Here is a 25,679-nt window from a genome sequence, read left to right on the forward strand (position 1 = left end):
ACACATCTTGAAAAAGCCTGAAAAGTCACTAAATTTGGTAAATAATTTATATATGCACTAAAATTAGTCACCCCCATAGTACCCCAACGACTTTCAGTGTGGCTGAATATTCAGAAATTTAGTGTGTAAAACAAGGGAAACAGATAATAATAATAATGCAAAAATTCAGGGAAGCAGTTCAGTTAAACCCTCTTACTGTGAAAAAAACTGGCCACAGAAAGAAGGGAAGCCGAGACAGAGCATCTCAAGTGATTCCCACAGTTCAGGAAAAGGGGCGGGGGCACCGACGTGAAGGGACAAAGCTTGGCGGTAGTAAGACGAGCCCCATACTTTTTGTTTGGATCTGGGCAATTAAATCCCACCCTGTGTCCACAGCCTTTATCCTTGTATTTTCATCGGGAGCGCAGCAAGCTGCCATGGAGCATGGACCAACACAACGAGGGCTGTCAGCGTCTCTTGTCACCCTACTGAACCGGACCTGGCTGCGGAGAGCGGGTTCCCAATAGGAACATTTGAGACTAAAGCCGGGCCCGCTCCTCCGCCTAGGCAGGTTGCTCTGTGGGCGGCCCCAGCTCTGCCTGAGGCTGATTGGGTGCCAGGTGCGCCGGGGCTTTTCCCTTGCTGCTGCAGCAGCATCTTTGCCCCGCGGGCGGAGCGCCCCCGCTAGCCCCAGCCTCAGTGCATAACGAGGCATGTGATTGCTGCTGTTTGTTGCTACTGCTGCTGGGGGCGGGGGCGGGGGCGGCCGGGAGGAGGCGGGGGCCGCGGCGGCCTGGGTATTTGCATGGGCTGAAGGCAAAGCGTCTTCATCGGTGACAGTCTGTTTTTATTTTTAGCTGGCCGCTCAGCTCGCGTTGCAGGGAGGGAACGAGGCTGGCTCCCGGCGGGGCAGCAGGACGCGGACACCAGCAGAGAGGTTACCGCAGGCGAGCAGCAATCAGCCAGGCTGCAAGCTGCCCCGAGGCAGGGAGCAGCGGCCTCTCGCTCCCCTAGTCAGAGGATCTGCCTGGGGGGTCGCTCGGCTCTTCCGCGCGAGCCTCCTGCAGCGGAGGTACCGGCAAGGCTTTGCAAATGGCCAGCCCTCGGCTAGAGCTGGAGGAAATTCAGCCTCTGCAGCAGGACGCTGCCCGTCCTGAGCCAGCCGTCGCCGAGGCGCGGCACTGGATCGAGGTAAGACGCCCTCGCTGATCGCTTGGTAAACGGGCACCCTCTGAATTTCTCCTTTCCCGTGCGGGAAGCATCTAGTTACAAAAGAGGAAGGACTGGCCAATCTTCCTTCTCTCAGCGATTGTGGGTTTTTAACTTTACCCATCCACCCGCCCCCTTCTTCCCCTACAGAATAACCCCCCCCCGTGCGATTTGCAGATGGATTGGGAAATTAACAAAACACATGCCCCAAATCTCAGTTCCTCTTCATTGGCACGGCTGCAAAGGGAGGCTCGGTGCAATGGAGCAGGCGCTGGAAGAGATTTAAACTGTTGCAGATTAACGGGCGCGCATTGTGTGGTTGTTTGAATGGGGGTGTGTGTCTTTTTTTTTTTTTTTTTTTTTTTTTTTTTTTTTGCCCCTCTGTCCCAGTTAATCTCTTAATCGCATTGATTTTCTGTGGACCGAAAAAGAGACGAGCTCTCGTAAACAAGAGCTTGATTGAGAAGATGACACCATCGCCTCTCGTTTTGTGCGTTAGAAAGGTGGTGTGCAGTGCAGGCCATTCCGGCGTTGAACCGCGCTTGCTTTGCAATGATCTGTCTATGTCATCTGCGGAGCGCTGAAACGGGCTGGGGATTTGCACTCTCTCTGATTTGGATCAGATGTCTCTGTATTACTAATTCATCCCTGCGGATATGCATATATTGCCTTGAGTAGCACTCCATGCACTACTGTGTATAGAGATCAGGCTAGTGAAAAAGAGCTGCTAGTGCAAACATTCAGCGTAATGAGAGAGGAAATGGCTTGCTCAGTATAGGCTATCCTGATTGGTATGTGGTTGCAGATGAGGATGATGGCTATGATGATCCATGGGAGTAACACTTTCACAGTGAGAAGGTCATTCTGGATTGACTGACATGCAGAGATTATTGTGTGACTGATTTACAGTGCCTGTTGTTAACTAGGTCTGTAAGAATGCAGAACTTTCCGTGACACCACTACAGCTTCCTTCCTTGATAACTATGATTCCCTCTTTAACTATGAATTGGTCTTGCTCTACTGACAGGGTGAAAACACTTTATTTAGTCACTGTTCTCTCATGTTTATAATAGGTAAAGATATTATAGTGCATCCAGCATGGAAAGATAGAGCCCTTTACATAGGGGTTAATCTAATCACCAGTGCTGGAAAACTGTCGTGGCATCATCGTTTATACCACTGTTCCTTTGAGCTGCAGGTTCCTAAACTTAAATTGAAGCCCTGAATAGATCTCTGCAGTTTCTATTTTAACAAAGTGTTTAGGAAAAATAATACTGTAAATTTGTTCTGAGACTGTTAAACTAGATTAATTTCTGAGGGATATTCTGACAGTATAGTTAGTTCAATGATCTATGAAGAATAATGGTTCTTGTTTTGATATTAAATAAAAGGGTAATATTGAGACAGAGATGAGTAAAACTTCACGGATGAGGAATTGGTGGCAATTGTGTATGTCTGTGCTCCTCCCACACCCCCGCCCCCAAGAAAAATAGAAGAGGTCCAGAAACTAGGGTGACCAGATGTCCCAACTTTAGGGTCGTTTTCTTATATAAGTCCACTAACCCCTCACCCCCGCCTCCTGATTTTTCACATTTGCTGTCTGGTCACCCTAACAGAAACAGGAAATGAAAATGATGAGAATATGGAAAGGCTTCTGTATTTAGGAGAAGATAATGAAAAGATAGGGACTAGTATCTTTAAAAGTCATGTTCCCTTTAATTTATTTGACATTTCAGGTATATAAAATACTGATTAGTATGGAGAAGGTAAGTAAAATGCTTCTATTTACCCCTTCTTACTATGTAGGGACCAGAAAACATAAAAGTATTGCCTTTGAATTTCATCAAAAAGCTGAGAGAAAATAGTAGTTTTTTATTTTTCATACAGTGCATAGTTACTTTGTGACTATGAGTTCCACTGGGTTATGATTGAAACTAAGAGTTGGGTGGGATTCAAAAGGATTAGACCTATGTGTAGTGAGACATCTGTAGTTTCATTATGTGATGATATATGGAGTTTAAATCCTGCTGCTTTAGAGAGTAAATCAAAAACTGCCTGAGGTTTGGAAGAAAGTTTCCCAGGAGCAGTTTATTCCGCAGTTCACCAGGATAGGGATTCTTCTGTCTTCCTCTATGCATTCTGTTCTGGATTAGATGGACCAACCAGTGTTCTGAACAAGGAAGGCAATTTCTTCCTTCCTGAAAGTCTCTTTTGTTTCTATTCCCATGCCATGGGGATGTATCTATCTAGGTTTCTAGATTGCATCCATGTGTATATAGCACCTTCTGTACAGCATTGTCTGTATGCGCTTTCTCTCTTCTTAACCATTTGGTATGAAGAATTTGGCATTGTGTGCTGTGCAATCTCATTGCTGATGACAAATGTGAAGTGCCTTATTATGACTTTTTTATGTCTTAATGTGAACTTGAAACTGTTGTAATAGCCACTGTTCCTTTCAACAGGAAATATTTCAGGAACATAGAAATTACCATATTTAATTACACCAGTGGCCCCTTGAGTCCAGTATCCTGTCTCTGACAGTGGCAAACTGTCTTCCTAGTGATTCAGTGGAAGGTCGAAGAAACCACATATTTGGCAGATATGAGTTAATCTGCTGTCTACATCGGGTCTCTTCTTAATCTGTAACAGATTTGGTTTAAATCTGGAAGAAAGAAATCTAATATCTCTTCCAAAACTGTTGTCAGCTTTGACTGTTCAGACTGGACAGTTTGGTGCAAAGCAAGGCCCTACGTTCAACTTGATGGTGTCTGTTTGTAACACAATAACTTTTAAATGCCACATCCAATCAATTCTAAAATTTCAGGGAATGTTTTATGCATCAATAGGACAAATACTGTATTTTTATGGTGAAAATAAGAAAACCAAAAGGGGGCTATGGAGGACACAAACGTCCCTGGCATCTAGTTAGCAGATCTGGCAGTGTTAGCCAGATCCCTAATTATCTACAGCTCAAAGAACCAGTTGATAGCAGCCTTTAACACCTTCCAGCATCATCCACTCTTCCTTTCTCCTCCCCAAAATCCCTCAGCTCTGCCTGTCCTCCCACTACAGTTTAAAATTGTGGCACCCTGAATGAATCATATCCTGGACAGAAAGAAAAGAAAAATAATAATGGGGGGCCATACAGAGACCATGGTATGGGGAAGAAGGTCATGGGGTGCTTGTGGAGGGATGCAAGTAGCCCCTTGTTAACATGCAGCCTTCTAGCTGTTTAGCTCAACTGCTTTTATGGGCCTCATCACTAGTACCTGCACACCTAACAATTCGTAATGTATTTCTCTCTACAACACCCTTGTGAAGTAAGGAGGTACTGTTTGTCAGATGAGTAACTGAGGTACCAAGAGGGTAAGTGACTTGTCCAAGGCCATATAAGATGTGGTGGAGTAGGGACTTGAACCCAGGTTTCCTGAGTCTCTGGCTAGTGCCCTAACTACTGGACAATCCTTCATTGTTTAAAACCTGTTTGAATCTTGCTAGTTTTTAGTCTCCATGACCTCTTCTGGCTACGAGTTCCGTAGTTTAACTTGGTGTATGAAAGTTTTTCAAGGGGAGGTAGAGTTGATGTGACTTATGTGGTACAGTAGCTGGTATATTGAAATTCTATTAAATTTTCTGATTAGATCATAAATCTGCTTAATGTTTTAGGAAACCATAATTCCACCTCACACCATGTGTTTAGTTTCATATCAATATAAACAATACTCCTCTTTTGTGTAATAGTAACCCAGTATTTTAGTTTTGCTTGGCATACACTGTTTAGATTAATAACAAAATGGACTGTATTGGTAGTGCTGAGAAGACTTAAAATAAGTGATGTATCTGTAGGGTAGGGCTTTTCTTTTGGTGCAGTCTGCATTATTAAAGGTGCAGTATCCCATTTCAATTAATGCATCTCAGTTTCACTGAAAGACTAGATCAGCCTTGCACAGTATAATGGGTTACTACAGTGAAACAACAAATCTCATTTAGTCTAGTGGCTTGTAATTTTGAAATGTCAGTGCTCTCTGATATGCTGATTTTCTCAAATTGGAATAACTGATGGTTTGAAAGAACATCTGTAAAAGCAGTTATTCACAACACAACAATTCATATGAGGATAGTACAGCAGTGAAGTTGCACTTTGTGCTGGAATAACTCCTGGGGTATTATCTCATAATTGTACTTCTTAGGCTTCCCTCATTATGAATGGTTTTTCCATAGACTTGTACTACTTAGAAAATTTGCCAGCTGATAAGAATGCTTCCTTTATGGCTACTTGGTAATAATAAACAAGTCTTGTTTTCTTTCTCCTCCGCACTTGGCATTTGAATTTGCTGTCCCTAGAGGTGTGCACGCTGCACAGCAAAAAATATCTCTTAATAAAGATTCCCCCATTGGAAAAAAAAAATCATTTGTTCCGTCTAGAGATGACTTTTTTGTTAGGGAGAAATTTCCCAGACTATTGGCTTGTTGGATTGGATTGGTTTACTGGGCAAACCAGCTGGCTTTATAAGGCCATGTCTCTATGAACAGCACCGTAGCAGCTCAGCTGCATCAATACTGCTGCAGCATGTCTGGTGAAGATTTTTATGCCAACACGGGAGAGCTTTCCCACTGTCAAAAAAACCAAAAACCAAAACCCACCTCTGCAAACAGCGGAAGCTGTTAGTGGGAGAAACTGTGCACATGAGTGCTTATGTCGGTATTACTATGTTGCTCAGGGGTGTGTGTGGAATATTCACATGCCAAGTAACATATGTTTTGCCAACATAGGCTGTAGTGTAGATCGATGGCTCTCAACCTCTACAGATTCCAACCTTTCAGGAATCTGATTTGTCTTGTGTACCCTAAGTTTCACTTAACTTAAACTATTTGCTTACAAAATCAGACATAAAAAGACATAGTGTGCTGTGACACTATTTACTGAAAAATTTCTGACTTTCTCGTTTTTACCATAATATTATCAAATAAATCCATTGGAATATAAATATTGTACTTACATTTCAGTGTATAGTACATAGAGCAGTATAAATATTTCATTGTATGAAATTTTAGTTCTCTACTGTCTTCTGCGTACCTCTAGAGGTACACCTATCCCTAGTTGAGAACCACTAGGGTAGACTTAGCTTGTGACTTCTGCTTTGAGGTGGTATAAGTTTTAAGTTCATAGTGGAAATAATAGTTTTGAAGGGATGGGAGGCAGGGGAGTGGAGCAGGGGAAGAACCAAAAACACGCATCTGGTGATGTAGTTCATCTTGTTCTGGGATTAAGATGAAAATCCATTTTTAAATCATTAAAAGGGTGCGGAATGAGAGAGTTTGCAAGAAAATCCTATGAATTTATTCCTGGGAGAATTCTGTCCCACTGCACACGTGCAAAATTCGTGTGCTGTGCAGAATTTTTTTTTCTCAGCAGAAAATTACTTTTGCTGAGAAGTGCTGCAGCAGTTATGAATTTTGCCCACAAGTGGCTACTGTGGAGCCAGAACAGCGAGCAGTCCCAGCTGCGGATAGGGAAAAGAAGAGGCTGCCTTCTTCACAGTGCCTTGCCCATAGGACTGGGTCAGGAGGTATGGGATATAGTGGGACAGACAGAACGGGGCATGTGCGGCTGCTGGGGTGGGGGAGTGTCACAGACTAAAGTTCAGAAGGGCTAGTGGCGGGGACAGACTGAGGTGGGGGCTGAATGGGAATAAGGGTGCAGGGACACATTGGGGATGGGTGAGGATGAAGGCCGAGTGGAGGCACAGGGCCACATGTGGGAGTTCAGGGCCACATGGTGATGGGAGAGGAGGAGTGCACAAACACAAGGGAATGGGTGAGGGGGAGGGCTGAGTGCAGCACAGGGCCACATGGGGAATGGACGAGGGTGTGTAGGGAAACATGGGGACGGTGGAAAGAGGGGTAACTGAATGGAAAAGGCTAGGGGTCAGCCAAGGTCTGCATGGGGAAGGCTCCCTAACAGTCCCCTCCCACCTATAAAAATCCCAACTGTTTCATACTTCTCCCACCCACCCAGGCTCCCTTCCCGCAATTACTTCCCTGTCCCTCAGCTCCTCTGTTACCCCTGACTCTGCCAAGCCTTTACACTGCTTTTCAGGGGTGTGGGAAACACGTTTCTGTATTGTAGTTTAGATGGATTATTACTCAGAGTTCAGTAATAATATGCCGAGTAGGGAATGTGTTTGTCAAAAAAAAATCTTGGATCTTTTTTGTTGTCTGTATTGTTACAGACATATTTGCTGACAGGTATTTTGAAGTAAATTACCAAAATAATTGAAACTGGTGTAAATATATTGTTGTTTTGGCAAATAAAATATGCAGAATTTTAAAATATTGTGCACAGAATTTTTAATTTTTTGGTGCAGCATTCCCCCAGCATGTCTGAAAGTGAAAGCTCTTTATGGGGGAATACCTCTGGCTCCCAATATATGGCTGGTGCTCTGAGGCTTGAGAGCTTCACTGCAAAAAACATAATTTTAAGAAGCAAGGGGAGGAATTCATTGACTCAGTCTTGACTACTGAGTTAAGGAATCTCAACTGGAAAACCTATTTGAGTAGCTAGTGATCTAAAGTACAGTGAAAGGCATTCAGGTTTAATATAAACAATTAGCTTAAACACACTCATATTCAAAACCCACTTGTGATATGCGCGTTGAGAGCGTGCTCTAACCTTATTTGAGGGTCACTTGAGGTAGTTTATGCTTGTTTATGTTTAAACACTCATCAGATGATTTGGACCCATCGAGCTGAGCACATAGCTAGACTGTCCTTATTTCTATTACCCTTTTCTTCCTTTCGCTGTTTGTTTAAACTCTCCTTTCACTTGAAGTTGTTTGTGTGAGAGCCTTATGGCAGGAACTTTATCTACCTGTGTATTAGTACAGCTCCTAGCGCAGAGTGCCCCAGTGCAGTGTAGGTCCTTTAGACACTAATGTAATATAACTAATTCTCCCCCTCTTTCTTTTTTCTTTTTTTTTTTTTTTTTTGCTAAGTAGGGGGCAGAGCTTGCAAAGCTTTCTTGATACAGATAGTTCTTGTGAAGCCAACACAACTATCCTTGGAAGCATGTGTGTAAAGTTATTCACATGCAGAGATTTGTATAGTATCATACCCTAAATAATTACATTATTATCCAACTGTTGAATGAAAATTGGTTAATTGGTGAATTAACTTATGGATTTGAGTGGAGCAGTGGTTTACTTAACTTATGCTTATCTAGCAGTAGTTGTAACTGAAGCTTCCTCTCCCTGATATCAGAAGAAATTAATGTGAATTTGTTAGTAAAATCTGCTGGGGATAGACTTACTGGAAATAACAAATGTTTTTACATAGTTCCATTTTAAGTGTAGGAACCAGTCTCTTGGTCCACTGCTATTGCTGTTCTGCATGATGAGTATCACAGGCTTTTAAGGCACGAGACCAGCTGGTGATGAGAACTCTCAGGAGACTGGATATGATATAAGACTTATGCATTTAGGATCCAATTCAAAGCCCGTTGAAGACAATGGAAAGACTCTTACTGACTTGAATAGGCTCTGGATCAGGCCCTTTGTCATTGTTAGGAGGATGTTAGTCATACAGTGGATCCATAATGTAGCCTGAGAATGACTCTTTGGATGAGACTCAGGTCCATGGGTCATTTCTGTTCTTAAATGAGCATATATCCAGAAGGAGGCCACTGACTCCACAAGAGTTACTCCAGACTTGTATTGATTTAAATAAGGGCAGAATTTCACTCTATCTGCTCCAGGCAGAGTTGGTTACCACAGACAAGGTGGATAGAATACATCAAACTATTCAGTCTGGCTAAAATAACCCTCTTTGTTCAGGCTGTCACCTTCTGGAGTGTTTTCCTTTCCCAGTTGCTTAGCAAACAACCTCCTCTCCTTTGTATATGCACCCAATTCTCTTATAGTGAGATCACACTACTAAGCTGTGTCACAAGTGGCCCTTGGCATGAGGTTGTGGGTGGGAATGGTCAGAACAACAATGTACGTGATAATGTTAAAGCGCAAATGTCAGTAGTGCAGGACTAAACTGTGCCATGTTTTACAACTGTATTAATTTGAAGGAGGGGAGAGACATGTTCTCTCAGAACTTTTAAATTCTTTGCTTCATTTTCAAGAGACTACAAATAAGAAAAAATATCCGACCCTGCAATATTGTTCTGCTGCTATCCGATCAGTAGAGAGGATCAGCTTAATAACAAAACCAGTTAACCCTATTCCAATAAGTCTGCTGATGTTAATTGTGTAATATTTTTGAGGAATAAGTAAGTGATTTGGTTGGTCCTCAGGAAATAAGGTGAGATAGAAAAAGCTGATGGGGAGAGCGATGTTGTTTTCAGTCTTTTATCACTTTTAGACGACTATTCTGTCGGATAAAAACTAGGCAATAAAACATATGTATCTCTGTTTGGAAAAACCTGCCGACATGGAAACTGGTGTTATCCAGTTACCTGTGGATGGGCACTTCTGGATTTGGGCTCTCTAATTATTCCAGATGAAGAAAATTGTAACAATACTATGTCAAAATTAATAAATATTATCCCTCCTATGTTTAGCCATGATCTTAGTGAGAAAAAAGCCCTCAGTATGTCCTAGGGATTAACTATAAACAGACCTATTCAGTTGATTAGAAAAGGTTTTCTGTGGACCAAGATAATAATCAGCTTGCAGTAGGGTATTTAAGGACAATAGTTCCAATAATGTGTAGCTTTTTCTTAAAAAATTCAAAAGGTCCTTCCTGTGAAGAAGTCTGGTGTCTTGCAGTACTGTTCTGCTGTGTGGCTTCTGTAATGGAGATCAAAATACTTAGTGACAGGTCCCTGCACAATTCAATCCTTAAGACTCTAGCACTCTGCTTTTATGTAGCTGCAGTTTGTATGCCCTTGAAGGGGAGCCGGTGAAAGTCACTTAACATTCTCTTTGACGCTACAGGAGTGCTTTAGAAGCTGTGGATCAGGACCCCATTGTGTATAAGCACAGAACTCCTTATTCTTATGGCTTTGCTCAGCTATGGCCCTTTTAACAGGTCATGTTGTCCTTTCCTCTTCTGGAAAAACTTCTTAAAGCAATATGAAGTATGTTGCTGCCAAATGAACTATTTTTCCTAGACAATTTGTGCTATTTTTGGTTGAGAAAGCTTCACATTTTTTTATCTTAGATATCATTGGTTGCCTTGGTTTTGAGACCTTAATCTCACTGAAGTCATTATGTAGCCTGGTCGGCCAACATGGAATTGAAATTACTCTTATCGGCGTTACAGGAAAGGCACTTGGTATGAAGTGCAAGTTTAACAGATGAGAACTCAAAAATGTTGAGTCCTTCTAAAATAGTCTTATGCTCATGTTAATATTTGATTAGAACATTCCTCTAGCATTAGAATCCGTGTCAGCCAGTCTCAGCAGAATAACTTGCATAATATTGTTAAAAAATTGCTAATCATTTGGTATTATATCAAGTGGACATCCATACTTAAGCCTGCAACTAAACTATGTGAGGTGGAAAAATCCTTTTTATAATCAAATCAACAAAAAGCAAGTCGATTTCAATACTGGTAGGTTGGGGGCCAGGGGAAGTATTTCAGTTTTGAAGAGAGTCCTGCATTGTAACACGCCCTTTTTCAGATTGTTTTTAAAAAAGGCGGGAACAGGGAGAAGAACCTACTTTGGTGGCCTCCCCTGACTGATTTAATTTAACATCATATTTGACAAGCTAAAATTGTGAACAATCACATTCCTACGGCTTGTTGGCTCCAGAGGATTGTTGATTCATTGGGTTCTCCCAAGGCCAGGGAGCAGCAGAAAATAGATAAGGAGATGAGGGTTCTTCAATCCCCACATCTCCTGTGTGGAGCCAAGGGAGCAAGACTGGGTGGGAGGGAAATGCCCTCCATAATGCTACATCTCCTTCCTCCCTCACTTCCTCGTGAACTTTCTGCTCTCAGACCTTTTGAGGCTCCCACGTGGGGGGAAAGGCCAGCTTCTGCAGGCCTTGCTAGATCTGCATTGGGAGGGGCTGGAGAGAGCATGGCTTTGTAAAGAGAGCTTTCCTCTCTCTACATGGCCCTTCTGAGATACGCAGAAGAGGAGAAACCTTGCAGAAAGCCGCAGGTGGCTTCCTGGCACCTTTCCGTCAGTCCTAGAAGACTCATTGGGACCACTCTCTGCCTCCTTGGCCTGTTGGGGTCGGGGCTGAGTAGGTTACCGGTTAGTGTCTCTTAAGTCTCTCAAAGAGCTAAGGCCTACGGGGTGGGCTGTTAAAGTTTGCTGGATGCACTGACTGTTGGACTGGAAAAGTTTTTTTTTTTCAGGCTGGGGTTGTGGGTGAATGGATGATGGAATCTTTATGCCCTGGTACTCCATGCAGGAGATAGCAGGAATGGCACAGGGGTTCTTCAGTCACCATGACCCTCCTCCCACCATGTGGGGTAGGAACAAGTGAAGGAAGTCTTTTTGTTTTTATTTATGTATTTATTTATTTTGCTGACTCCTGCCAGCTACATTTCTTCCCTTCCTGTGGCTGTTAAAAGCCAACAGGAAGATAGCTGTACCTCCTGTGTTCTTTAAAAGGAGAGCCCTGGTCCTGAGGAAGTAGAGAAACTTTCAAGAGTGGGGTTCCCTTTTTATGGGCCTCAGTGGGTTTTAGTTTTACCATGCTCAAGTGCCCCCCAAAATCATGATTGGCTTAAAAATTAACTTGCTTCCTGACTTCTGATCCTTTAAGATGCATTTGAGTGATAGTTGAAGCTATTTCTTGCTAACCATGAGGGCTAGAAATGTGCCTTACAATAATAAATAGAAGGTGAGGTTTCTCAACTAATAACAAGATTCCAGGAGCTGGGGCTTCAAGCTGGGTTCATGATTTTAGAGAAAGTCTCGCAATTTGGTGTAACACTAGAGTTTGCAGCATCAGGACGTCAGTACTAAGGATCATGGTCAGGGCGGGTGCAAGGATGTTTCGCGCCCTAGGTGAAACTTCCACCTTGCGCCTCCCCCGAGCCATGTGGCTGCTCTCCGCCCTAAGGCGCCCCCCCTGCAGCAGCTCCCCCCAGCCTGGGGAGCTGTGTGGCAGCTCTCCACCCCAGCTCACCTCTGCTCCGGCTCCTCTCTGAGCGTGCCATTGCCGCTCCACTTCTCCCGCCTCCCAGTCTTGCAGTGCCAATCAGCTGTTTGGTGCCGCAAGCCTGGGAGGGAGAAAAGCAGAGCGGGGCGGTGTGCTCAGGGGAGGAGGTGGAGCAGAGGTGAGCAAGGGCGGGGAGCAGTTCCCCTGTGTGCTGTGCCCTCTCCTTACTTGCTGCAGGCGGCCTTCCCCGCGCTCCCCTGCCCCAGGTCCTTCCGCCTAAATGCCGTTGACGACCGGGGTGGATGAAGATTTGGTCGCTGCTGAAGGACCCAAAATGCTGCCCCCCAAATGCTATTGCCCTAGGCAACCACCTAGGTTGCTTAATGGGTTGCACTGGCCCTGATCATGGTTGACTGTAGGTGGCAGGGGACTTTGCCAAAAAGCTAAGGGGGCATTTGCTTCCTCTGGACTCCTACAAGTTGATGGATTGAGATTTTCCTCTTGGGGGAACAGCTGGGGTCTGGAAAGAAGCCCTGTTCCTCCAGTAAACCTTAGTATTTCAAGAATGCTAGAGGTTAACATTTCCCCCTGCTCCAGTTTATTGGAAATTAATGTCTCACTTTGACAACAAGCCACAGTCTCTCACCTAAATGACCACAGGCATTACATTCTCTCTCTTTCAGGAGGGACAAGAGAAGCAAAACCTCCTACTTGTATAATACGATGCTTATATTAAAGAGTACAACAATCATGAGCAAGTGTGAGCAGAATGGTTTCAAGACTACTGTAGAAATGGGGCTGTGATTATATTTACTTCCAAGTGCACTGAATTCAGAAATCCACAGGACTAGGTTTACAATCTGCCATTGTAAACCAAGGGAGTGAGGAGATTGGATCTAGATGAAATTTGTTTTGTTTTTTTTAAGTGGTTATAAACAAAATGCATTCCCCTTCCTCACTCATTCTTAACCTAGTTAGTTTTTGAACTACAGCATTTGTATTTGAAACACTTTCAGATCTGACTTATTTTAATGGCTTTTGAAAACAGTCTTGATTTGGAAGTCTTAAAATGGGAATTTATGACTAATGATATTTAGTGTTTGGGTTAAGGTTGTACATCCCGTAGAGACAGGTGACTTGGAAAAAGTCCAGTCTTCCATTTTACTATTCATGGAGACATAAAATAGATCCATGCTCTTTTAATACTGGGAGTGGTGAGTGACAAGGGTTGGAAGAGTAGGTGGGAATAGGAGCAGAGAGGTTAGGTGATTTCGGGGAGGGGAAGGACACCAGGAAGAGGGACATGGGGGTCTGGGAGAAAGTAATTCCAGGGATATCTGTCAGCCCCATGTGTGTGCCATGCTCCGGTGGTCCTCAGCCCATTCACAGGGGCATGAACCCTACCCTCCCTCATATGAATCAGGTTCTGGAGAGTGCTTTCCTATTGGTGTAAGAGGGTCTGACCCCCTCTCTCTACCCTTCCGTGTGAGCGGGATCAATGTGGGGGTCCCTGCCCCCTGTATGTATGCCAAACTCTGCGGGGCCCTTGCCCATCTATGGTGGTATGACCCCTCCCTCTGCCATCCTCATGTGAGCGAGGTTCTGGAGGAGCTTGCCTTTCTTGTGGGGTTTGAGCCCTCTCCCTTCCAGCCCATGTGGGCTGTGATCTGGGAGCCCTGCCCTTGTGTGCATCACAGTCTGAGGGTTTTTTTGGTCCATCTAGGGGAGTGTGACCCTGCATCCCTGCCCTCCCTCATTTGAGCCAAGTTTGGGGCTTGCCTTTCTACGGTGTCTGAGCCCTTCTCCCTACGCTACTCATGGAAGCTGGGATCTGGGGTGCTTTGTCCATTTAAGAGGGTTTGAGGCTATCTCCCTGCCCTCCCCACCCATAAGTCAGGATCTGGAGAAGCCTTGCCTCTTTGGGTGGGGATCTGAGAACAGGCATGCTTGGAACACACTGGTGAGACTAGGGTGAGGAGCTGAGAATGGGTATGCTAGCCACAAATCAGTAACTCTCTAGCAATGGGGAGGAAATATGGGAACACCCATTGCCAGGAATGAGATATAACTGCTCTACAGCTATTGTTTCAGGCTCTATTGGTCTCCACTGAGTATTCTGTTTTATATGAGTATATCTCATTGAGATGAATAGGCCCTTAACACCTCTCTGAGCCTGCTGTGGTGCTGATGGATATGTAGAGCTTCTTCCTTTCCTTTCCTTTCCATTCTTTTTACCTCTCACTTCAGACAGTAATAGAGGAGTGCCAGCTTTGCTCTAGCTAACCTTGAGAAGTCCTTCCTGTTCAAAGGATAATTATTCTAAGAGTATGTCTACTCTGGAAACTTCAAATCGCTGCCGCGGGAATGCTCCTACGGCAGCGCTTTGAAGTGTGAGTGTGGTCACGCATGAGCATTAGGGGAGAGCTCTCTCAGCGCTCCCGGTAATCCAGCTCCATGAGGGGATTCGCTCCGAGTGCTGGGAGTGTGGCTGTCTGCAGCCTGTCTATACTAGTGCTTTAAAGCACTCAGAGTTGCTGTGCTTGCGAGGGTGATTTTTCACACCCCCGAGTCATCAAGTTAGAGTGCCATAAAACGTAAGTGTAGACGAGCCCTGTATCTGTATTTGCACATGGATTGTTTTGAAATTTGTTAGGGCTCAAGGGAGGGTAGGATTAGTGACCCAAATGTGGGGTCACCTGAGCAAGCGGTTCCCAAGATACGGTCCACCCACCCAGCATTTCATTAAATCCAGAGATTCTAGCAACTGGAAATCTGAGAATGAACTGTAAACGTTTGGGAAGAATCTACCTCTACCTCTGTTTTGTTTTGTTGGGGGTGCAGTGGGTGGAGAGAAGTTGTTGAGAAATGTAATCTGAACATAGCAGAATATTCAAAAGGTGCTGAAACCAATTTTTGGGGGGAAGGCTTGATGTTTCTCCATTCTTCTCACCTCTTTTTAAAATTCAGATATTATTCAAAAAAATCAGTTACTATCAATAGCAAATAAGATCTGGTGTTGCCTCCAGTCAGCCTATGGTGCCAGCCTCCATCGTGTGCTTGTTAAATTTACAAAGACGTACTTTTGTGCTTTTCCCCATGCTGCCCCTCATGATTGGGAGGAGCTCCCCTGTAAACATCTGTAAAGCTACCTCATTGTCACCTTTAAAACACTTTTCAAACGATCTCTTTTGCCTACTCTCCTTAGAAAAATGCTTGACCATGGTTAGGCTGCTGGGGTACTAAGACCCTTGTCAGCCATGCTGACCAGCATTTTGTCAAATTGCTATATTACTCCCCGTCGGTATCTATTTGTCTTTTTATACTTTAGTGTAAGCTCTTTGGGGCAGGAACAGGTTTTTTTCTGTGATTTTTCGTACAGCACCTTGCCCAGTGAGGTCCAGACATAGGGCTCCCAGGTGCTACAGTAATACAAATAACTTGTTTTCTAGCCTTCTGCTTTCAAAAGCTTTTTAAGTTGAAAAACAACCACCCTTGAAACATTAGGTAAATCCTGCTGTTTGGCAAAGAGCTGTTTTAAGGAGAGAGTGCGTTTTTGGAGAAGAGGGGAAAAGGGAAGAATAAGAAGGAAAGGGTAATTGGTTGACCCACTGCTGCGGTAATCCCAGAAGTTCCATCCTGAAATCCTTGATTTTTATCTTCAGTCATGTGAACAGTTTGATTCCTTTCAACAGGATAATTTGCATGGGTAAAGTTTTGCAAGATGTGATCTCTTGAAACTTTCCTGAAGTCCAAGAGTGTCGCTGTTAATGTGAAAACTAAATATTCAGCCTAGCAAAATAAATACATATATGTGGCAGCAGCAGAACTGTATGTTGTAATGTCCTCCTTTGCCAGTATCTTGATTCATGAAAGATACTAAAGAAAACAAGCTGCTTCTGTAGAGGACTGTAACAAGATGGGCAAAATATCCGGATGAATCAGTTGTAAAGGTGACTAACCTGATTAGGAAGAACAACACTAAATTTTTATGAAAACCTCCCCACAATATTTTTGCCTTTAGAAACCCTACAAGAAAATTCATCATAAATCTTAAATGTTTAGGCAGCTTAAAGACCCTTTATCTAAAATCTTGGCTTTTAAATAAAATAAAAATAAAGGCAGACCAATCTCTCTTAGTCAGGAGTCTGCAGCGATTCAGCTTTGCTGTGGATTTTTATTTCTCTCCAGAGACCTCTGTTTCGTGTTTTTTTTGTTTTTGTTTTGTTTTGTTGTGTTTTTTCTGCACTCATTTCACTTTTCCTGGAGAGATCATTCTGCTCAGATGTAGTGTGCAGTTTCTTCCTGGATGCTTAATTTTTGACAGTCAGCTAGCTTAAAAAATGCCTAACTTAAGTTAATTAATTTGAAAGGACTCTTAGTCTTGCAACTGTTTTTTTTCTTTCTTTTTTTTGCTGCCCACTGTAAGCACTAGGTCTAGAAATCTCAGCCTCAGACTGTCCAGGCATGCAGGGCACTTCTAAAAGTGGAAGTAGCGGCTGTTCCTCCGTGATTCCTGGCATTCAGAGTGTTCCAGATTGGCACATCACAGCTGGGAAGCTCAGAAATCCCTGGTGAGGAGATGAATGTAGCGGGAGTGGGGTGTTTAAAAATAAAACTGGTCAAGCTGCTTGAGTTTGTAGGAATGTCTATGCCACTATTTTAAGTACAATCCCAAGTCTGTAGACCCAGGTTCTTAGACTTGCTGCTGAGTGCGTGTTGCAATGTAGAAATACCCTAGTCACAAGTAGCTTTGCCAAGTAACTTCCCTTCCTCCCCTCTCTGCTCCATACCTCCCCTCCCCCCTTTTTTAAAACATGAATATATCCCAGGCAGCAGACCACCACGTTTTTCACATGTTCATTCATGGGTGGTGGTCTTTTGCAATAACTCTGTAGCTGGATTAATTTATACCTCCACACTTGGAGAATGAGGTGCATTCAGCGCTTAAGACTTCTCAGAGAATGTTAAGCAAAAGCAGCTTTACTTTTTAAAAGTAGAAAAACCCAGCCTAGTGCATTTGTTACTTTTACCATTTTATACCTTCACACACCATCTGTTTTTTGTGACTCGCTTCAGGGGAAAAATACATCTCTTCAATAACTTATTGAAAATATGAAATATTGAGGGTGTTTTTGGCAGAGGACATAATTAAAATAAAAGATCTAGTAGAGGACTTGTCTTCAAATGCTCTAGGGTTTTATCAATTTTTCATTCCCTATAGATTTTTCTGATCTCTTAGATATATTACCATTTGCTTAAAAATTGAAATGTTTGTTTTTGGTTCTCAACCAATTTACATAAGAATATAAGAACGACTGTACCGGGTCAGACCAAAGGTCCATCTAGCCCAGTATCTGTCTACCAACAGTGGCCAATGCCAGGTGCCCCAGAGGGAGTGAAGCTAACAGACAATGATCAAGTGATCTCTCTCCTGCCATCCATCTCCATCCTCTAAGGAACAGAGGCTAGGGACACCATTCTTTACCCTTCCTGGCTAATAGCCATTTATGGACTTAGCCACCATGAATTTATCCAGTTCCCTTTTAAACATTTTTATAGTCCCAGCCTTCACAACCTCCTCAGGCAAGGAGTTCCACAAGTTGACTGTGCACCGTGTGAAGAAAAACTTCCTTTTATTTGTTTTAAACGTGCTTCCTATTAATTTCATTTGGTGACCCCTAGTTCTTCTATTATGGGAATAAGTAAATAACTTTTCCTTATCCACTTTCTCAACATCGCTCATGATTTTATGTACCTCTATCATATCCCCCCTTAGTCTCCTCTTTTCCAAGCTGAAGAGGCCTAGCTTCTTAAATCTTTCCTCGTATGGGACCATCTCCAAACCCCTAATCATTTTAGTTGCCCTTTTCTGAACCTTTTCTAGTGCTAGAATATCTTTTTTGAGATGAGGAGACCACATCTGTTCACAGTATTTGGGATGTGGGTGTACCATGGATTTATATAAGGGCAATAAGGTATTCTCTATCCACTTTTTAATGATTCCTAACATCCTGTTCACTTTTTTGACTGCATCTGCATACTGCATGGACATCTTCAGAGAACTATCCACAATGATGCCAAGATCTTTTTCCTGACTCGTTGTAGCTAAATTAGCCCTTATCATATTGTGTGTCTAGTAGGGGTTATTTTTTCCAATGTGCATTACGTAACATTTATCCACATTAAATTTCATTTGCCATTTTGTTGCCCAATCACTTAGTTTTGTAAGACCTTTTTGAAGTTCTTCACAATCTGCTTTGGTCTTAACTATCTTGAGCAGTTTAGTATCATCTGCAAACTTTGTCACCTCACTATTTACCCCTTTCTCCAGATCATTTATTAATAAATTGAATAGGATTGGTCCTAGGACTGACCCCTGGGGAACACCACTAGTCACCCCTCTCCATTCTGAGAATTTACCATTAATTCCTATCCTTTGTTCCCTGTCTTTTAACCAGTTCTCAATCCATGAAAGGACTTTCCCTTTTATCCCATGACAGCTTAATTTACGTAAGAGCCTTTGGTGAGGGACCTTGTCAAAGGCTTTCTGGAAATCTAAGTACACTATGTCCACGGGATCCCCCTTGTCCAGATGTTTGTTGACCCCTTCAAAGAACTCTAATAGATTAGTAAGATATGATTTCCCTTTACAGAAACCATGTTGACTATTGCTCAACAGTTTGTTTTTCTATGTGTCTGACAATTTTATTCTAGCTATATTGTTTCGACTAATTTGCCCGGTACTGATGTTAAACTTACCGGTCTGTAATTGCCGGTAATTGCCTCTAGAGCCCTTTTTAAATACTGGGATTACATTAGCTAACTTCCAGTCATTGGGTACCGAAGCCGATTTAAAGTACAGGTTACAAACCTTAGTTAATAGTTCCGCAACTTCACATTTGAGTTCTTTCAGAACTCTTGGGTGAATGCCATCTGGTCCTGGTGACTTGTTAATGTTGAGTTTATCAATTAATTCCAAAACCTCCTCTAGTGACACTTCAATCTGTGACAGTTCCTCAGATTTGTCACTTACAAAAGCCGGCTCAGGTTTGGGAATCTCCCTAACATCCTCAGCTGTGAAGACTGAAGCAAAGAATCCATTTAGTTTCTCCGCAATGACTTTATCGTCTTTAAGCGCTCCTTTTGTATTTTGATCGTCAAGGGGCCCCACTGGTTGTTTAGCAGGCTTCCTGCTTCTGATTTACTTAATAAATGTTTTATTACCTTCGGAGTTTTTGGCTAGTCGTTCTTCAAACTCCTCTTTGGCTTTTCTTATTACACTCTTGCACTTAAGCTGGCAGTGTTTGTGCTCCTTTCTATTTGCCTCACTAGGATTTGATTTCCACTTTTTAAAGGAAGACTTTTTATCTCTCACTGCTTCTTTTACATGGTTGCTAAGCCACAGTGGCTCTTTTTTAGTCCTTTTACTGTGTTTCTTAATTTGTGATATACATTGAAATTGGGCCTCTATTATGGTGTCTTTAAAAAGGGCCCATGCAACTTGCAGGGATTTCACTCTAGTCACTGTACCTTTTAACTTTTGTTTAACTAACCCCCTCATTTTTGTATAGTTCCCTCTGTTTTGAAATTAAATGCCACAGTGTTGAGCTGTTGAGGTGTTCTTTCCCCCACAGGGATGTTGAATGCTATTGTATTATGGTCACTATTTCCAAGCGGTTCTGCTATAGTTACCTCTTGGACCAGCTCCTGCGCTCCACTCAGGATTAAATCTAGAGTCGCCTCTCCCCTTGTGGGTTCCCGTACCAGCTGCTCCATGAAGCAGTCATTTAAAGTATTGAGAAATTTAATCTCTGCATTTCGTCCTGAAGTGAAATGTTCCCAGTCAATATGGGGATAATTGAACTCCCCTACTATTATTGGGTTCTTAATTTTGATAGCATCTCTAATTTCCCTTAGCATTTCATCATCACTATTACTGTCCTGGTCAGGTGGTCGATAATAGATCCCTGATGTTATATTTTTATTAGAGCATGAAATTCCTATCCATAGCAATTCTATGGAATATGTGGATTCGCTTAAGATTTTTACTTCATTTGAATCTACATTTTCTTTCACATATAGTGCCACTCCTCCCCCTGCATAACCTGTTCTGTCCTGTCCTTCCAATATATTTTGTACCCTGGAATTATTGTGTCCCATTGATTGTCCTCAGTCCACCAGGTTTCTGTGATGCCTATTATATTAATATCCTCCTTTATCACGAGGCACTCGAGTTCACCCATCTTATTATTTAGACTTCTAACATTTTGTTTACAAGCACTTTAAAAACTTGTCCCTGTTTATTTCTCTGCCCTTATCTGATGTGCCAGATGCTTTTTTATGTGACTGTTTATCATCTGATCCGGCCCTTACATTATCCTCTTCCGTCCCTGACTATAACCTGGAGATTGCCTATCATCAGACTGTCCCTTAAGAGAAGTCTGTATCCGATCCACATGCTCCTCTGCAGCAATCGGCTTTCCCCCATCTCCTAGTTTAAAAACTGCTCTACAATCTTTTTAATGTTTAGTGCCAGCAGTCTGGTTCCACTTTTGGTTTAGGTGGAGCCCATCTCTCCTGTATAGGGTCCCCCTATCCCAAAAGTTTCCCAAGTTCCTAATGAACATAAACCCCTCCTCTCTAAACCATCGTCTCATCCACGCATTGAGACTCTGAAGCTCTGCCTGCCTATCTGGCCCTGAGCGTGGAACTGGGAGCATTTCTGAGAATGCCACCATAGAGGTCCTGGATTTCAGTCTCTTCCTTAGCAGCCTAAATTTGGCTTCCAGGACATCTCTCCTACCCTTCTGCATGTCATTTGGTATCTACATGTACCACGACCACCGGCTCCTCTCCAGCACTACACATAAATCTGTCTAGCTGCTTCGAGAGATCCGCAACCTTTGCACCAGGCAGGCAAGTCACCATACGGTTCTCCCAGTCATCACAAATCCAGCTATCTATCACACAATCTTTCACCAAAATGTGTAATCTGCCTTGAATCCATGTCTGCTTATTCTTCAAATAGTGGTTAATTCCTTTTTTGAAAAAATGGATGACAGCCTGAAACATAACATTTGGATTTCTTTTTTCATCTGAGGATTATGTATTTTAAAATTGTTCCATCTTCCTCCATAAAGACCCCTGAAATGAGCAGATAAAAGGCTTATGGCTAACTTCATGAAATCTATGTATAGGCTCAAATTGTATTAAAAGGTGGTTTGTGTAGTACACCTCTACTCAGATATAACGCTGTCCTCGGGAGACAAAAAATCTCACCACGTTATAGGTGAGACCGCGTTATATAAAACTTGCTTTGACCCCGTTCCTTGTTCCCTAACTGCCCCCTCTAGAGACCCCCGTCCCTAATTATCTGCAAGACTCCACCCCTTACTGAACCACCCTGTCTCCTGACTGCTCTGACCCTATCCACACACCCTCCCGGCCCCCTGACAGGCACTCACCAGCAGCGGCCCAGCCTCAGGCTGTTCCACTCCGCCAGCTCCCAGCCGCGGTGCTCCAATTCCCACTGTTGGTGAGTGCAGGGAGGTTGGGGAGAGGATGCCCCTCCGCACTCATCAGCGGCGAGAAGCGGAGCGCCGTGGCAGGGAGCTGGCAGAGTGGAGCGGACTGGGACCGGGCACCGGGCTGCTTCGCTTCCCGCCACCGCTGGTGAGTGAGGGAGGGATCCCTTCCTCCACGCTCTGTCCCCTGAGCAACATGGCTGGGGTGAGGGAAGTAGAGCAGGCTGCTCCCGGTCCACTCTGGGACTGCGAGGCTCCCAAAAGTGTCCTCCCACAGCTCCTGCCCCCCAGACCCTGGTGGGGGGAGCCCCGACTGCCCCTGAGACCCAGAGTCGCCCAGAGGATTCAGGGGGTCTGGGGTCTTTGGTGGTGGAAGAAGCTCCGGGCCCCACGAGAGTTTTCCAGGGCCCCCGGAGCAAGTGAAGGACTCCGCTCCAGGGCCCCTGAAAAACTCTCATGGGAGGCCCCTGTGAGGCCCAGGGCAAATTGCCCCACTTGCCTCCCCCCCCCGGTGGCCCTGCTGAGATCCTCTACCCCTTATTGAGACCCTCCGCCCTGGCCTGGCCTGGCACCCTTAACACGCTGCTCAGAGCAGCATGTCAGAGCTTTACCGTTGTATGAGAACCTGCGTTATATCGGGGTAGAGGTGTATATGTGTTTGGTTTTTGTTTTGCTATCAGTGCTGGTATCTCCCAAGTAAGAAATAGCTAGGGTGACCAGATACCAAGTGTGAAAAATTGGGACAGGGAGTTGCGGGGTAATAGGCACTTATATAAGAAAAAACCCTGATATCAGGACTTGTCCCTATAAAATTGCTATATCTGGTCACCCTAGAAATAGCACAAACAGGTTGTACATTTGTTAATTATTTTGGTAGAAGTTGTCTCTCTGAACTGAAGGTGTGGAAGAGGCTCCTAGCATCATTCTCTGCTCTTTTTCCATGACCTAACAGAAGATCATTATTCATAGATGTGGCAGATGTGGGAGGGGGGAAATAGGCGAGGCACAGAATGGCTACCTCCCTCTGGAATTTCATGCCTGAATTAGGCCCCAATCATTCAGCTGTATTTGTACATTGCAGAGATGCCCCTATATAGATCACCTGGAGAAGTGGGAGCCTTAATGGCCAGCGCTGACTGTTCTAGAGCAGTGGAGATTTTCTGTAGCATAGGTCTTACAGGAGCTGCACTCTTTAGTGAGCATGAAAGGAGCCAAAAGGGGTGTGAATGAACACCTGTTTCGGTTAGGCGTTGTAGAGGGGAGAGCAATGTGTGGGTTATTGGTGCCATCCTCTCTTCTTGGAGATCAGTATAGAGATGTTCTTCTTCTCTTACCATATTTTCTCCCTTGGAATATTGTGTTCAGTTCTGGCAAACCTATGTCAATAAGGGAATTGGGTTGGGTTTCAGAAATGGGTGACAGACACTTAGAGCTGTGGAGAGAGCTCCATACAAAGAGACTTAGAAAGATCAGGACTGTGTTTAGTGTGGAGATACACCAGATAATGAATGGCATGGAGCAGCTAAATTGCATGCTTCTATTTTTCACGCATTCGTACAAGCACAAAGAAGGCTGCAAACTTAAAACTGAAACTAAAATACAAGGCATAACTAGTCTACGCACTCATTGCTATTGGAAATCTATGAGGCCAAAAATGGTAGGGTTCAAAAAGAATTACACACTCACATGGGGATGGAGAACATCCTCAATGTCATTAGAGAGGGCTTTTTAAAAAAAAAAATAAAACCAAAAAACCACAACCTAAAAACACCTCATGTTTCAGGGAATAAGACATTTCACTGAGATTAGGAAGAAACTCCCCTAGGGGACCCTGGAGAGTGGTGGTTATTCAATAGTTGCCCTAACGGTGGTATTAGGCTAGATGGAACAGTGATCCTGTATGGCAATTCCTGTGTTCTTAATTATGTTCATGGGAGTACCACTAAAACATTTTTGTAAATAGTTGTGTTTTAAACTATATATTGGGCTGTTTACATATCCCTACCTTTTTAAAGGCTGTTTCTTTTAGTATTAGAAGTCCAAATTTAGATCCTTAGAGGGAAAGAGATTTTTACACTCTAAAATAGTTCTCTTTTCATGTTTGAATGTGGTGTGACCTACCGGGTCCAAAGGAGTGAGTACTTTTGGCAAGGAGGGATTCCTGGCTTTCTAAATACAAAACACCACCTTTTTCTATCCCTGATGTGTTATATGTCCAACAACTGGTTCTAGGTCTATTTATTGTCTGGCCAGAGCTCTGGGTTACTGTAACTCTTTATGGACAACATCTAGGGTTTTGTGTTCAGCGAGGTTACAGACTGGAGTGACCCTGAGATAAAGAATATTGATAGATGAGTTAATGGGTTGAGAGTAGATAAGATGGTCAAAGATGTTTTGTTTGCTTGTCTGCTTGATGCATTTTAATCAGATGGATGTCACTGTGTATATTCTAGATCAGTGTTTTGAACATTGAATGCACTTTATAATTTATGGGAGTCTCCTTGTGGGCAGTTATTCTGAAGAGTGCGTGTGCATTTTGTTCTGGTTGATTTTTTCCCCCCTGAAGTTTAGAGTCCAGTTCCTCTTCCTCCTGCCCCCGCATCCTCATTTCGATGTCTTCTACTGCTCCCATATACTTTAGAATTTTTGCTGTAAGAATGTCCCTAGATTGCTGCTTGTCTGCTCCCTCTGTTTGAGGAACTGAAGGCTTCTTTAGTGGTGCAAGTCTTGATGTGGTGTTGGTGTCCTGTGTGTTGCAGGCACCAGCATTTATTTAATAAAGTTCCAGAGCTCTTATCTCCTCTGCTGCTCCTTGGAGGTCAACCAAAGAGGGGTGTGGGTGTGGGTGTGGGGTGGAGTCTGGGCTCAAAGCAACCACTATATCCTAAACTTCTGATGAATAAACATTTAGTAGTGTTCACCCTGCTCCGTCTCATTCCAAGCAGTTCCAAATCTGATGTGGAGAAGTAAGAAAGAACATGAGAATGGCCATACTGGCTCAGAACAATGGTCCATCTAGCAGAGTCTTCCAACAGTGGCCAATCTTGATGCTTCAGAGGGAATGAACAGAACAGGGCAATTATCAAGTGATCCATCCCCTGTTGTCCAGTCCCAGCTTCTGGCAGTCAGAGGTTTAGGGATACCCAGACCATGGGGTTGTGCCCCTGGCCATCTTGGCTAATTGCCATTGATGGACCTTCCTCTATGAACTTACCTTTTTGTTTTTTTTTTTAACCCCATTACAGTTTTGGCTTTCACAACATCCCTTGGCAACAAATTCCATGAGTTGACTGGGTTTTGTATGAAGAAGTACTTCCTTTTGTTTGTTTTTAAACCTGGGTGAATTCTGGTTCTTGTATTTATGTGAAGAAGTAAATAACCCTTCCTTATTTACTTTCTCTACACTATTCTTGACTTCTACCATAGCCTCTCTTAGTCATCTCTTTTCTAAGCTGAACAGTCCCAGTCTTTTTCTCTCTCCTTGTGTGGAAGCTCTTCCATACCCCTAAAGATTGTTGTTGCCCTTCTCTGTAATTTTCCCAATTCTAATTTATCTCTTTTGAGATTGGGGTAATCAGAGCAACACTCAGTATTCAAGGTGCAGGTGTACCATGGATTTATATAGTGGCATTATATTTTCTGTCTTACTATCTCTCTCTTACCTAATGCTTCCTAATGTTGTTAGTTTTTTTGACTGCCGTTGCCCATTGAGCAGATGTTTTCAGAGAACTACTCACAATGACTCCAAGATCTTTCTTGAATGGTAACAACTAATTTGCACCCAAATAGGCATTACTTTGCATTTATCAACATTAAATTTCATTTGTCATTTTGTTGCCCAGTTACCCAGTTTAGTGAGATCCCTTTGTAACTCTTCACAGTCAGTTTTGGCTTAGCT

The 25,679-nt window shown here is 43.4% G+C and overlaps 1 protein-coding gene across 11 annotated transcripts in view; it reads left to right on the plus strand.

Annotated features, from left to right (window-relative positions):
* Positions 1-299: 299 nt before the first annotated feature.
* LIMCH1 (LIM and calponin homology domains 1) overlaps positions 300-25,679 on the plus strand; it is a 305,429-nt gene continuing 280,049 nt past the window's right edge. For 3 of the 11 annotated variants that reach the window (XM_030563847.1, XM_030563851.1, XM_030563848.1), the window contains exon 1: positions 306-1,170. In XM_030563847.1, coding sequence (XP_030419707.1) covers positions 1,072-1,170 — 99 coding nt within the window. In that variant the 5' untranslated portion in view covers positions 306-1,071. Of the gene's footprint in view, positions 1,171-25,679 lie in introns of all 11 variants that reach the window. The other 8 variants (XM_030563856.1, XM_030563858.1, XM_030563857.1 and 5 more) reach the window with 5 other exon arrangements.

This window comes from Gopherus evgoodei, chromosome 5 (assembly GCF_007399415.2).
Source record: "Gopherus evgoodei ecotype Sinaloan lineage chromosome 5, rGopEvg1_v1.p, whole genome shotgun sequence".
Classification (NCBI taxonomy): Eukaryota; Metazoa; Chordata; order Testudines; family Testudinidae; genus Gopherus; species Gopherus evgoodei.